At 41.0% G+C, this 14,258-nt stretch overlaps 1 protein-coding gene across 1 annotated transcript in view; it reads right to left on the bottom strand.

Moving 5' to 3' along the window:
- The window catches only part of col4a1 (collagen, type IV, alpha 1), a 36,959-nt gene that overhangs the window by 8,954 nt on the left and 13,747 nt on the right, over positions 1–14,258 (bottom strand). Inside the window, exons 2-32 of the mRNA XM_079357364.1 lie at positions 10,465–10,518; positions 8,244–8,333; positions 8,038–8,082; positions 7,837–7,881; positions 7,634–7,696; positions 7,496–7,549; positions 7,270–7,296; positions 6,473–6,547; positions 6,268–6,330; positions 6,067–6,102; positions 5,907–5,945; positions 5,598–5,687; positions 5,446–5,481; positions 5,295–5,354; positions 5,120–5,155; positions 4,954–4,998; positions 4,811–4,843; positions 4,294–4,354; positions 4,137–4,172; positions 3,907–4,050; positions 3,399–3,479; positions 3,220–3,303; positions 2,866–2,936; positions 2,534–2,725; positions 2,018–2,186; positions 1,764–1,856; positions 1,491–1,595; positions 1,227–1,324; positions 852–1,002; positions 627–740; positions 323–490 (exon numbers count right to left, since the gene is read on the bottom strand). Coding sequence (XP_079213490.1) covers positions 323–490; positions 627–740; positions 852–1,002; positions 1,227–1,324; positions 1,491–1,595; positions 1,764–1,856; positions 2,018–2,186; positions 2,534–2,725; positions 2,866–2,936; positions 3,220–3,303; positions 3,399–3,479; positions 3,907–4,050; positions 4,137–4,172; positions 4,294–4,354; positions 4,811–4,843; positions 4,954–4,998; positions 5,120–5,155; positions 5,295–5,354; positions 5,446–5,481; positions 5,598–5,687; positions 5,907–5,945; positions 6,067–6,102; positions 6,268–6,330; positions 6,473–6,547; positions 7,270–7,296; positions 7,496–7,549; positions 7,634–7,696; positions 7,837–7,881; positions 8,038–8,082; positions 8,244–8,333; positions 10,465–10,518 — 2,458 coding nt within the window. The remainder of the gene's footprint in view (positions 1–322; positions 491–626; positions 741–851; positions 1,003–1,226; positions 1,325–1,490; positions 1,596–1,763; positions 1,857–2,017; positions 2,187–2,533; positions 2,726–2,865; positions 2,937–3,219; positions 3,304–3,398; positions 3,480–3,906; positions 4,051–4,136; positions 4,173–4,293; positions 4,355–4,810; positions 4,844–4,953; positions 4,999–5,119; positions 5,156–5,294; positions 5,355–5,445; positions 5,482–5,597; positions 5,688–5,906; positions 5,946–6,066; positions 6,103–6,267; positions 6,331–6,472; positions 6,548–7,269; positions 7,297–7,495; positions 7,550–7,633; positions 7,697–7,836; positions 7,882–8,037; positions 8,083–8,243; positions 8,334–10,464; positions 10,519–14,258) is intronic.

Here is a 14,258-nt window from a genome sequence, read left to right as displayed (position 1 = left end):
AACAGATACAATAATGACATTGTTGTAGATGTAGTAAAATAGGAGGTTACAAAGCAGCAGGACCCCATCATCTTGCAAAAAGCTCCAGAGTGGCATCACTGAGGAGATGTGCCAACTTTCCCCTATGTGACATTACTGGTAAGAAAAGAACCTCAAACAAAATGGCCTTATTGCAAAATTTTGCAGATGACTGGCATTATCCATAAATTGAAGTGCAAAAAACTCAACACAGGAAGAATACAAAAAACACCCAAGCACCAACATGAAGAAAATAACTCCAAATCCCAGACATATTTCAGTCTTTATTTTTTATTTACATCACCTTGGTTTCCTATCGGTCCGTCTCTGCCTGGAAAGCCTGGTGTTCCTGGTAATCCTTTAGGTCCTGGCCCTCCTGAGAACCCTTGGGCCCCCTTTTCTCCCTGTGGCCCTGGCATGTCTAGACCAGGAGGTCCTGGGTACCCCTTTTCTCCTTTCACACCCTCCTGACCTGTTCAACATTTATATTCATTTAATGATTTCCAGAATGTCAGCGTATCAGCTGAGGAAAATAAGAGCAATACCATGTAACATGCGATTGTTTATACATCGGAAAGGATGGCCTATATTTAGATGTTTACGCTTACCATATGGTCCAGGCTCTCCAGGTGGTCCTTGTGGTCCAGGGGCTCCAGAGGAGCCCTTTCCTGGAGCACCTGGTAATCCAACCTGTCCAGGAAGCCCTGGTGGTCCCGAGTCACCTAAATTAAAAAAAGGGATAAAAACAATGATGAACGGTAAAGAAGAGCCGTCTAGGAAGGACTACTTTGAACCTAATTTCAAATTGGAGCTGTTGAAATGTTGTGCAGTACCTTTGATTCCCTGAGCACCTGGAGGTCCTGTCTTGCCTTCTTGTCCAGGAACACCAGGGAATCCAATGCCTCCCTTATCACCTGGGTAGCCAGTAATTCCTGGTTGTCCTTGAACTCCTTTTGGACCTGGGAGACCTCGTCCTGGTTCACCCTGCAAAAAATACAAATATGTGTGAATTTTCATCTAAATGCACAATAAAATATCCAAGTTTATCCTAAATTAGGATAAATTGGTATAGTTAAATTGAATAGTTAATAATGGTCCAATTCTTAAACCTGAAGGCTTATTGAGTTTTATTCACATTGTTTGGGGGCATTTGCCTAAATATCCACCATATATAAAAAGTAACTGTATAAGTACACAAAAATACAAACTTTTTGTCCAGGGGAACCAGGTTGTCCAGTGAAGCCGTCCTGTCCTGGTCTTCCTGGCTCTCCTGGTAATCCTGAAGTTCCTGGGGTTCCACTAATTCCTAGAAACATTGTTCAAAGATTTGATCAGAATTCAGATGTGTTCATGTTTTTTCTCTTTTGCATGTACATGGTTTTTTTTATTCCTCTGAAAATCCCTTTGTATCCATTTAATGTCTGTATGGCTTCCACGTTGAGGCAAGATGGGGTCAAAATGGAGAATCTTACCTTTGGCACCAGTTGGGCCAGGAAATCCAATACCAGGGGCTCCATTGTCACCTTTCTCACCTGGGAAACCTGGCAGCCCTTGTTCTCCAGTCTGGCCACTTTCACCTGAGGCCAACAACATGATGCAAGGAAATGAGGGCAAGTAATCCTCATGGTAATATCAGTTAATTGGTGAGAAGGAAGATTATGTTCAAAGATCAATCATCATAATTACAAGTTGAAATTGTTTTGTTGCATTGAGGTTGCATGAAAAAAAAAAAAATTGTCACTCACCTTGAATTCCAGATCTGCCCGTTTCTCCTCTAGGTCCTGGCTCCCCCCGAGGTCCAGGGATGCTAGCACCTTCGCCTGGCTCCCCTTTTATACCTGATGAATGCAACATGTGTTATCAATAAACTAAATGTTTATCTGCTGAGTTTAGCTTGGCAATCAACATTATGTATATTTTTTACTTTTTTCAACTGTACTGCTTTATGAGTGCATGTGTTTGATATCTATGGATCTTCCTATATAGATATCAGGCCTACCAGGTACTCCTGGAGCTCCAGGGAGGCCTGGTCTGCCATGACTGCCCTTCTCCCCAGCCTCTCCTGGTCGGCCAAAGCCTGGCAGTCCAGGTGGACCCCTCTCTCCTGGATGCCCAACTTGACCAGGATCCCCAGGAAATCCACGCTCACCCTTGATGCCCTCTTTGGCCTGAAAGCAAAATTAAAGAGAGGGAAGTCCCCAATTTTTTCTTAAGAAATAATATATTCAGAACATTAATGCTATAGGAATTAATTAAACAACCTTTTCCACATTTTAGCTCTTATCGGGGCAGAACAAAAAACTTTGCAACATGTTGATATCTATGCATCCAGTAAATGGTAATCTTTGTTTTAACTTCCTGTCAAAGCCCACCATCACCACTTCAATCATATCACAATGAGTGATGTCCTGATTGTTTGCTATATCGTACAAAACACACACACACACACACACACACACACACACACACACACACACACACACACACACACACACACACACACACACACACTTACAGGTTCTCCTTTGAGGCCAGGAAAGCCTGGGGGGCCATCCCTCCCTGGCTGTCCATCCAGTCCTGACCGTCCTGGTGAACCAGAAAGACCAGGCAGACCTTTGTCCCCCTTCAGACCAGGAGCAACAAAAATGTCTCCTGGCTCACCGACAGCACCTGGAGCTCCCATCAACCCAGGAGTGCCGTGAGAACCCTGCACATAGGAAAAGATCACTGAAGACAATATCAAAGATTCTGACATTTTCTCAATTTTGCTCAATGAACTAAATGGTAAACTGTGTAAGTATTCTGCTCGGATATGGCCTTACACAAAGTGGACATTATTCTACTTACAGGTCTTCCAGGTGTTCCAGGTGACCCGTCTCGACCCTTCTCTCCCTTGCCGCCGACTTGCCCAGGAGGTCCTGCAAGGTACAAAAACCAACACAAACATTAAATACTCACAAGAGGGGGAGCATTGGAACACAAACAAATGGTGGAAAAATATATCTATTGAAGAGGTGACATCAATTTCTATTCAAAATACTTACTAGAGTGTGAGCTATACATTACAGCAGAGTCTCAATAAAAAGGCAAACAAAACATTTTACACTAATAGTTTTTTCACACTATAACACTATACATTAAGTGATTTGACAAAGTCATCATTCATTCAAATTTCTTCCAATTCATCATTTGTTCACTTACCTTGATCTCCTTTAGGACCTTGGGGTCCAGGCAATCCAGGTGGGCCGTAGCTCTCACACTGAAGACAGGTATCTCCTCTGTCACCTGGGAGGAAAAGCGTACATCAAAAAAATATGAAAATGTAATAAGTAATTGAAAGGATCCATTTAGTGAGGAGGAAAAGTTCAAGAGTTTCTTACCTTTCTGTCCCAATTCCCCCTGTAACCCTGGAGGTCCAGCGGGGCCAGGAGCTCCTTTCTCGATGTCACATTTATCCATAGCTGTGTGACCAAATGATAAATGGACTTGAGTTTGTTAATCACTTTTCTCCTATTCTGACATCAAAAAGCACTTTCACATCGCGCATCACACATATCCATTCACACCCACCCACACACTGATAGGGGAGGTTGTCAAGTGTCCATTTGTATTAACTTATCATATTCATACACACGTACGCCACCAAAGCAGAGGGAGCAACTTGAGGTAAAGTGTCTTGCGTATGTGGCTCCAGGAGCTGAGGATCAAACCCTCAACCTTCTCAGTTACTAAGAACTGAGCCACGGCCGCACAAAATGATTGCACATCAAACACATGCGACATACGAGCACATTATTAAAATATTTAAAAGAACGGTGTGAACATACGTGTTCCTAGTGGTCATTAATAGAAATTTTTAATGAAAGTATAAATAAAAAGAAGACATACGTTCTCCTGGGAGTCCAGGGGGTCCAGGGTCCCCGGGTTGACCTGGAGGTCCTGCAAGAGACTCTCCTTCTATTCCCCTGTCTCCTTTCTCTCCAGTGCTTCCCTTCTGACCGGTCTCTCCTCGAGGCCCCTCGATGTTGCGGCCTGATGAGTAAAATAAGACAGTCAGTCAATGTGTTATTCCTTTATCATTTGCGTCTTATGAAGGGTGAAATGTTGCGTTTTCTCACCTGGTGGGCCGGCTTCTCCCTGAGGACCAGGAAAACCTGTGGATTAACAAGAAATATGGAAAAGGGAACGTTAACGTGGATAAAAATTGAAGTAATTCGGGGTCGCTGTTCATACAGACGTTTGAACTTTTGTTGGCAAGTTCCAGCCTCATGTTACCTTTTTCTCCTTGTAACCCTGGGAGACCACGAGGACCAGCAGAGCCAGGTGCACCGCTCCCCTAAAATCATAATCATCACGATCTTAACAATTTATGTCGTTAAACATAATTTATACTGTTAAATACACTAATCGACTTAAACACAAATAAACACCTCCTAAACCCTTTAATCAAAGCCCTGTAGACTAAGCTCTGCCGCCCCCAAATACAGGGACTCATTAAGTTATTTAGTCTAAAAAACAGACAGTACTTATTATCCATAGTGGGTGTGTGAAATGTGTACAAAAATGTTCTTATTTTGCTAATTCTTTGAGATTTTCTAAAGACCCTTACAAGAATAGGTTTTAGTTTCCTTAGACAGCAAACTGGAAACTCTTCAGACTGCCCTTCAACATGGTGAGCTATATGAATGAATATGTGCTGACATCTGCTGGTCGTGTTTTAAATCAGCGCTCTTCAGATGAGTTCAAACATCGAGGGGATGAGTAAAAGAAAGGGTGGGGAGGGCTCACTTACATAACCTGGTGGTCCTCTTTCTCCTTTTTCACCCTGAAACAAAGCAGATCATTTATTGTGCTGGACTTTTACACCTCAGAGAAAATGCTATGTAGGATAAGTGTTTAGTGTTTTCAGACTTAGTTAAAAGGTGTGTTATTTACCGGGGAACCAGAAGAGCCATACGACCCAGGGAAGCCTTTTTCTCCCTATTTTACAAAAAATTCACAAACTTTAGAATATATATAATATATAGAATATTTGACCACATCGGAGCAACAGTTGATCAATTTGGAACAGAGGGAGGCTGGTACAGTAAGTCATTGATACCTTTCGCCCATCTTCTCCATCCTTCCCGGGTTTACCCTACAACAATACAAGTCAGAAGAACTTGATCATTTAGTTCACACTTGAAATGATGGTAAAGAGACGTAGCACTGATTTGATTAGAATAACTAATACTGTAGTCAATTAAACCATTGTACCATCCCATAGAGAGACTTACCGGTGGTCCTGGTGGGCCGAGTTCACCTTTAACCCCATTCATACCTGGGTCACAAAAGCCCTGTAAAATGATAATGAAGGTTTAACTTAAAAATAATACTTTGCACCAAAATATATGTGAAAAATCTCCTCATTGAGGTGATACTACTTACTTTATCTCCTTTATCTCCTTGAGGTCCTCTGTCTCCCTTTTAGGAAAAAAAAAACATTTACAGGAAGATTGTGAACACATTTTCTTCCAGATAAAACCCAGATTTTTGATGATACAAGAGTGAAATAATTGGTATAAGGATTGGGTGAGTACCGGTAGTCCAGGCACGTGCACTGTGGTGCCTCCTCCAAATTCCTGAGGGCGCCCTGGTGGGCCAGGGGGGCCACGAAACCCTCTGTCACCCTGTAGAGTGAGAGGGATTGAAATAAAAAAAAATGAAAATCAGGTAATCAAAGACAAAAGTATGTGCAAATTTTATGTGCAAATTTTAATTTCTTGATTTTTAACTGTTTTAAACCCGAAAAAAAGTACAACAAATATAACTTTATTTTAGGTTTAGTTCTGTAAAGTACTCCCACTGTTGTGTGCAGATATAAACAGATAAAGGACAGAAACTCTCACCTTGTCTCCTTTTTCACTCACAAAGGCCAACTTGTCACCCTGCAGGAACGTCAGAAAGAAACTCGGTGTCATCTTCAGAGGACAACAAGCTAACAGATATCTGATATTTGTAAAATCACAGTTTAACTTCTGTAGAGCTTGTGAGTGTTTTAAGTCAAACCTTCTCTCCAGGAGGGCCGGGGGGGCCAGCATCACCCTGTAAAACAGATATTACGAATCTGTCAAACAAACAAACCCTCTTTCCAGCGCAAATGAGAGTATCACCATTTGATAATCATGTGTTTAACAATGTTCCTGGGTCCATAAAATTCATCAGTGGGTCTAAGACAATAAACATTCCATCCTTGTAGACTTAACTTACCTTGGGTCCTTGATAGCCACGAGGTCCTGGTGGTCCAGTTGGTCCAGGAAGTCCATTTGATCCCTAAGAGAATAAGACGTGTGTAGGAAGAATCATTTCATAAACATTCTGATGATTTTTATTCCACTTTGCTTTCTTTAAACATAAATAAAAACACATGATTGCATGTTCAACATCCAACACAAAACATAAAAAAACAACATACAGGTAATCCAGGTGTGCCAGGGAAGCCTCTGTCTCCTTTGAGGGGAATTATCCCGATCACACCACCAGGGTCACCCTGTAGGAGAAGAAAGATGGTTTGGTAATTAGTATGACATGTGTCATCATTCTTTAAGTTATCATATACGCATGATATTTATACAGGAGTATACCATAAAGGAGTGGATGCAGCCTATAAGTCTAAAAGGGATGCCGACGCTCTCGTGCCTTAAAACTGCATTCTTCCTCATGGCCAGCAGAGGGAGTACCACTTTTTGCATTAATGAGACTGTTTTAAACAGTTTTAAACCAGATGATGAAGTGAGTCCCCTTTATAACCTCAGGAAAGAGTCTTTGGTCTCTCATTTCTATACAGCATAATTACATTTTTTTTAAAAATATAGGTCCAGTTAAGTAAAATAGACAAGAATTCAGGGATAGCTTGTAAGTGAAAAGCCACTACCACAGCAACCTCATGTCTTCTTTAGTGTTTGGTTGTATTAAAAAGGCATCCTTAAGGAGCATCAGTTTATCTTCAGGTAGATACACTTTAATCAGTGTTTATTAATTACCATCCCAAATAACATGGATATGTTTAACCACTAAGGAGGCCATTATGCTACATGCTCTTAATCTTTTTCTCCTGTCCAGCTTAACCCTACCATCCAGCTAAAGTTGTGTATGGCTACAAGAAACAAAGATCAACCAGTGAATGACATCATGGTCTACAGTCTATAGACATAATGGTAGTGTTTGACATCAGTTAAGATGTAGGATAAGACTTCATAAATGTCTGCTGACCTTCATTCCAGGAACTCCAGAGATGCCCTAAAAAGAGACGACAGCAGTTACAGAACACATTTAACATATTTAAACTTTAACAGCAGTTTTTTGTTAGAATGGTCAAATCTGACCATAATGATTCAAATAAAAGGAAGGACTATCAGTTGAAAATTCAAATTATGTTTTTTTTTTTTAATATTTGTCTTAATTGGACAGTGGTGTCATGTGCTTCATAGTTCCTTACAGGAGGTCCTTGAACTCCAGCAAAACCTGGAATACCATCTCTTCCTCTGTCTCCCTGAAACAAACATGACACAGTCAGAAAAACACCAAAGATAACAGGATTTGGCCCAAATACCAAGATAACAAAGTAAAAGCGTACTTTAGTCCCATTGCATCCTGGGATCCCTGGCAGACCTGGTGGGCCATCGTTTCCGTTGATACCCTGAGAGTGGAAGAGCAAAAAAATTTAATTTGACACTTTGCAGTGACAGTGAAAGTCCTCCCAGATTCCTTCCCACAACAATGATCCACATTTTAAATGCAACCTTTGAAATATGTAATGTTTATCTCTTCGGAACTTACTGGCAGTCCTGGGTTTCCTGGAAAACCTGGCAGACCTGGAGGACCCTGAAAGATCACAACCACATATGCATGACTGTCTCATAACAAAATCAACACGACAAACAGCTCTAATTTGTGCAATAGAAGTCAGTTACGTACGTCATTCCAGTAATATCATGCTGTATCATAGTATTATGGATATAAAGGTGGTTTTATCCTTACCCGCACTCCTTTCATTCCTGTGGCTCCAGGTTCACCCAGATCCCCCTTAGTGAAAGACATGACGATAAGAGACAAAGAACAGCCATCATGTTTGCTATCTCTTCGTACTCTATAAGTCGCACCTTTAGACTGTGCTAAAAATAAAGGAAAACTGAACGTTATTTAAGGTTTCATTGTTATGTCAGTGTGTGTGACAGTTTGCTTACCTTAAAGCCCATCGCCCCAGGAGGCCCCTCAGGTCCCTGCATCCCTGGGAATCCCATATTACCTTGAAGACCAGGAAACCCACGCTCACCCTGTAAACCACAAAGCGTCAGGATGACAAGGAAAGAAACCTTTTTATGTCAATTGAAACACTTTTTTCAGGTCAACAAATATTTCAGAAGAATAAAATAGCTTCTCATTGTTGTTTTAATGCTCATAATTCTGCCAATTAATCTACACATTTGTAGTTACAAAAATCAATGCATTTAAAGGCATTATTAAGAGACATATATGTTTCAATGATTCAACAAAAACAATACACATTTTCACACTAACAATTTCTAATCAGTGACCTGGAAATGCTATATTCCTTTCGTGTTATTGACCCTATTTGCCACCAGATGGCAGCACTGCTCTGTACAGCGACATTACTCTCAAGCTCTCATCATGCTGAGCTGCCAAAGAGTGAGCGACGTAAACGAAGCAATGCACTAAATGAAACCATGTTAAACTTTGTTGTAGTGATTTCCTGTCTCTGACCACAAAACACCTTACTCCCATCAGCCAGGACAAACACTGCATCTTGAACCATGGGAATTTTCAGTATAGGTTACCGCGGCAACTCCTGTAGTTGGACATCAGGAAATGATGTCATTGGAAATAAAGTTCACAGGAGATTTTTTTCAGGAGGCTGTTTGGAGTTTTTCAGCTACTTTCACAAAACCAGAAGTGCTTTGAGTCTACAGTGGACTTGGCCAGGCTCCACTGAACACAGTCAGTGCATGTGTTGTCGCTGAGTGGGCTCAGTGTTTGGCTACTGTTGCTTTATGAGCCATAAAAGGACAGACTGTTTCACTTAGAGGAGAGATAACGCCCTGCAGTCGTCTGATATCACTGAGCCAATATTACACATGTATCCCAAAACAGCAGGACTGGAAGTGAAAAATAAATCCACATTTAACAGCAGCTTCCAGCTTCCGTTGCTTGCAACATTATAAAACAAAGTCACCATCCTCTAAGCCTTTATTATTTGATCGGACTTCTTCTGTGTGACCAGTTTAGTCAGACTAGTGATTATTTACCTTTGTTTTAACAATAAAGCTCCTGTAAGAGTTTTTTTTCTCAGGCTTTGAAACAGATTACAGATTTACCCTGACGCCTCGTATGACCTACACAATGAACTGAGACCAGCAGCAACAAGATTGATTCTTTCTGTTTAGATATTTTTTTTATGCCTACAGATGCTGCCTGCTGGGCAGGTGTCAGGCGAGGTTAAAAGATGAGATTTTCTGTTATGAATCAGTGCTTACACGTGTTGGACAAGATCAGCAAAGAGATAAGAAGAAGAAAAGAAGAAGAAAAGAAAATATAATTTGTCCACAGAGGGTCATAAACTGATAGTACCTCTCAGGAGATCTGAAGTGTTGTAAATATAAACTGTATATATTATCCATAATCCATGTGCAAAAAGTATAGCGTAAATTTGTTTTCTGTATTTTCCTGGAAACTACCTGAATATCACTTTACTACTTTACAAAATATAAACAAATTATGTAGTCGTAATACAGTCAATAAGGCTGCATTAACACTGTAGACAACCAGTGTTGGCAACCTAATCTCCATCAGGCTCTTAAAATACTTCTAAGTGGGATAAAATCAGGGCTGGTTAGTCAGCCTAAATATGTAGCTTTGTTTTTTTCTAATCGTTACATTCTTGTCACCCGAATTTCCCCCATAGGGGATCAATAAATTTTATCCTTATCCTTTTCAAGTCAGTGACTGACCCTCATGCTAAAATGCTGACATGTCAATGGCCGATATCCAGTTCCTTGTAAGTGTCTGCAACAACTTGTACATCTGTATTTCTGAGCCCTCCTCCGGCTGATGGGAAAAAGACCTTCAGCCCAGCTGTGTGTGTGTGTGTGTGTGTGTGTGTGTGTGTGTGTGTGTGTGTGTGTGTGGATATGCTCTAATTCAAACTGATCTTTGTTCCCGTCCTGGTCTCTGCACCGTGACTGAGCCGCCTACTCTGCTCCCCTAAACAGGACGAGCTCCACTGTTTTTTACTGAGCTGACCCCAATACATAAAAAGTATTGTTTGACCTGCCATGAACTTACACAATCCTCTCTTTTCATTGACAGTACACTTATATGGAGGCCTGATGTGGTCTAGCCTGCATATCGTTTGATTGACAGTGAAATTAGTGCAAATGAAAATGTCACCTTTGCTCCTTTCACACCACTGCAGTCACATTTTCCACAAGATGCCCCGCAACCCTGAGGATAAAAAAAACATGACATATAATTAGACACTTTGGAAGCTAAAACATAAAACAGAACAACAATCTTTATTTGATAAGTGAAGAAGAAAAAAAGAAGGAGGACAAAGTTAAAGTGTTTTTAAGCTTAAGGTACATCAGACACCTGCTGAGGGTCAAGATCTGTTTTCACATGGTTGGTACAACCTCTTTGTTTTTATAGCATGTAAGGGCCCTGCCTCTGCCAGATGAGCTCATAGACATCCCACTGATGCTTTAAATTATCACAGTGAGCAGTGGACAGATCTCTGCAGTGTTTCATGCACACCTGCTGATCCATTCCACAGATGAGGATTTATGTCAGAATGGTACAAAAAAAAAAAAAAAAAACAGGAGTTAAGGGATAAATCAAGACCTCACCAGCTTTCTGCACTCCGTGGAATATTAACTTTAAAAAAAAACGATTTTATTTGGGCCACTTGGGGGCAGCAGAACAAGCTCTGAGCTCAATTTTTGTTTCTTAACAGAGACGGTCTTTTGCCCAGGGACTACATACAGTATGTATGTAATAATGCCATATGTATGTAAATCAGCACATAGCTAACTCTGGTTGAGCAATGTTCCTTTTAAAATGAACAAATAAAATAAAATTACTGTTAAACCTTTTTTAAGTTATATGTAATATAGTCCGCAAAAAATGCTGATTCAACTAGGAGTTAGGAAGCAAACATTATAAACCTTGTAAAGATGCATTCCAGTCATCTTATACATTAACATTTAATATTTGTTACATGGTGTCTCAGATTTGACTGTTTCCTGCTTTAACTAATTTCTGTTTCCTGCTGTTTGTTGTCCAGAATAAAGAGTTACTTTTTTAAAATTTAATTATGTTATAGTTTATATTTATAATAAGAAAATTTGTGTTTGGTAGACTATTTATTGTAACAATGCTTCTTGGCAAAAACGCTTATACCATTAGAAAGCCTGCTTATTTCCTTTCAACATGGTTCCACATTTGTAAGGAACATGCATTTGTGGGATAAGCAGCAGAGCTAAATATTTCGGTTGCACCTACATAAAAAACAAAACTTGCCAAATCTTATCTGCCAATCCCAAACAACTTATTCTGTTGCTGACTCTTGTTTGGTGTTTGGTTTTTAGTTAGCCGGTGGGGAACAACAGAAATGAAACGGTGTTCTGAAATATGCTGGCTAATTAGCTACATATAGTTATAGCAGTTTTACAGAAACTTTTACTGAATTGTAACATTATACCTAACTGTTTCAGTGAGTTTTATGGGATAGAAAATGAATGCAGTTGCATACTTTTAGGGTCTGTGGAGTTTTGATTTCAAATAGCAACAAAAAAAACAAAAAAACATTAGCATCCTGAAACAGGATGTTTGAGATGCTGACAGTTTTGACTGACTTTGATATTTAGCCATACATATTCAAGGCACAATGAAGATTTTTCTTTCTTATAAAGAGACACTTATTTGCTTTGTATTAATATGCAGGCAGAAGGACATTAATGCAGCTGTTCTCAGTCTTAGTCCCCCCCCCTTCACTCCCCCCTGTTTCCTCTCCTCTGGGGTCTCCAGAGGCCGGAGCCTGGGAACTGGCCTGTACTGCCTTGGCCCTGTCTTACATTGCTGCTCTCCTCTTTTCCCCTCAATCATCCAGCTGTTTCCAGACTCACGTGCGAGGCCACAAGCCAAAAGCCTGTCAGGGCTTTGGATGGTCCTGTTAAGAGATTGAACAGCTACACTGCCCACAAATATGTCTCGGTCTGTTTTGTGTTTTCACACAACAAATACATTTCTCTATGACCATTCATCATGATCTGTTCCCACTGACATCTCATACATTAGCCATTCTTTATTCTACATTTTCTCGAGCTCATTATCCCGTATGTCTTCAGACACGCTGTTTCCAACATACCTGATGACTGACTCATCATGTGGCTCTAAAACCCTGGGAAACCACTGGACCTTTGGCTCTGAGTGCGCCAGCCCTCCCATAGTGCACTTGTTCTTAATTTGCAGTGTGGTCCGCGAGAATACGTCATTTCCCCCCCAAACACCTCTACGTCACTAGATCTCACCCCTCCACTTCTGCTTCAATAATTGTTTTTCTTTACTTTCTGCTCTGCCACAGGTTAGCCTCAGAAAACACCTGCCCGTGGATCAGTTCAGTGCCATAAGACAAACAGAGGAAAAGGGATTTTGTCTCTCAGAATGGAGCACATGTGTGTTTTATTATGGCGAAACCTGCTGGCTCACAGCAATGGGAGCTCACAGTGCTGGATTAACACGATTTCTTTCTTTGACAAATCGCCAAGGGAGTTAAAGCATGTTAATTCTATGAGGGAGCACACTTGCATATTGTCAGCACCGTCGGGTAAATCACAGCTGCTGTTGGCTAAAAACTGCTAAATTATCCCCTTATTCACCTGTTGCTCTCTGTCTCAGTTTTTCCCCACTGTCTGCATGTGTTTGTTCTCTTTAAGGCACAATTAAGATGAGCAGACATTACTACATGTTGGAGGACGCAACCACTGAGCCCAAGCCTCAAACCGACACCATGATGAGGAGGAAACAAATCTGTTCTCATGTGATGAAAAGCTACCGTCCTGTGATGTCTACCTCTGCTCTTCCAAACACAGCGCACTAATCTGCAGGTAGATCAAAGCCGATTTTCTTTGATTTCTACAGTTTGTTTTTCGGCCTGCGTCCGTTACGCACCGACTTGAACCCAAACACCAGATGAGAGATAAAGCCCAGAGACCAAACTGACATCAGCACACAAAGAGCGTCTTGCAAATGAGCCTTGAAGCCAAAGAGTGGATATCAGTCTGAAAGGCTTTCTGGGCTGTGCAGGGGAATCTTAAGAGGACTTTATCATCCAGATGATGATGATTCTGATTTCACAGGTGTACCACAAACCAGGGAGCCGTTTCTCAGTATACACATACCATAGTCGTATGTAATGAGGGTGATAGCTTTGCTAGTTTACACAGAAGCTTGAGATTGAGCATGCAGCCGTACTCCAGTTTGCCTTTATCTCTTCTTTTGGTTTATTTAAAAAAATCCTTAGCATGCCTGTCCGTCTTTGAAGACAAAACACTCTTGCTATTCCCCCAGTTTCCTATTTTTTTTTAGGATTAAAAGGGAATGCTCAAGACTTGAAGTAATCTTATTTCAAAAATTAGCATGGTTTTCTTCTTTAAGTAAAACTATAATCTTTCCTTTTATTATATATTTAGTCTCACATTGGGCACAGACTGCCAGCACAGACCCCTAAAGATAGGTGATGTCACTCTGCCCAAACATCCTGATCCTCCACAGAGCAAACACACAGAGCAGAAGCCTGCGAGTCTGCAGAGACAAGTGTTGACGTCCGCTGTGTGAATATACAGAAGCTGGTGAGTCACAGAGCTCTGGAGAATCTGTATCAGATCCAGTAAACCACCGCAGCCTCACGTGTCTTTTTGTGGCTCCTAAAGTCTGCTCCAAACTGTGAAAACTGTGACGTACAGTGGCAGAGTGTTTACGCTAACAGGGCGCTGTGCGAAAACAGTGACTTATCATAATCGTGTGTGTATGACAGTGTGTTTGTGATTGTTTACCGCTGCTGGAGCTGGCAGGGAAACTCAGAGCAGAATGTTTGCTTTGGCTGAATCTGAGATCGAAACAGAAGATGCCAACATGGGACGAGGAAAAGATCTGTGCACACTGAGGTACGTTCAGAGGCCTTCATA

This window comes from Symphodus melops (assembly GCF_947650265.1).
Source record: "Symphodus melops genome assembly, chromosome: 12".
NCBI classification, from domain to species: Eukaryota; Metazoa; Chordata; class Actinopteri; order Labriformes; family Labridae; genus Symphodus; species Symphodus melops.
The sequence above is the reverse complement of the archived record's forward strand: the minus strand, read 5'-3'. Positions and strand labels throughout refer to the sequence as shown.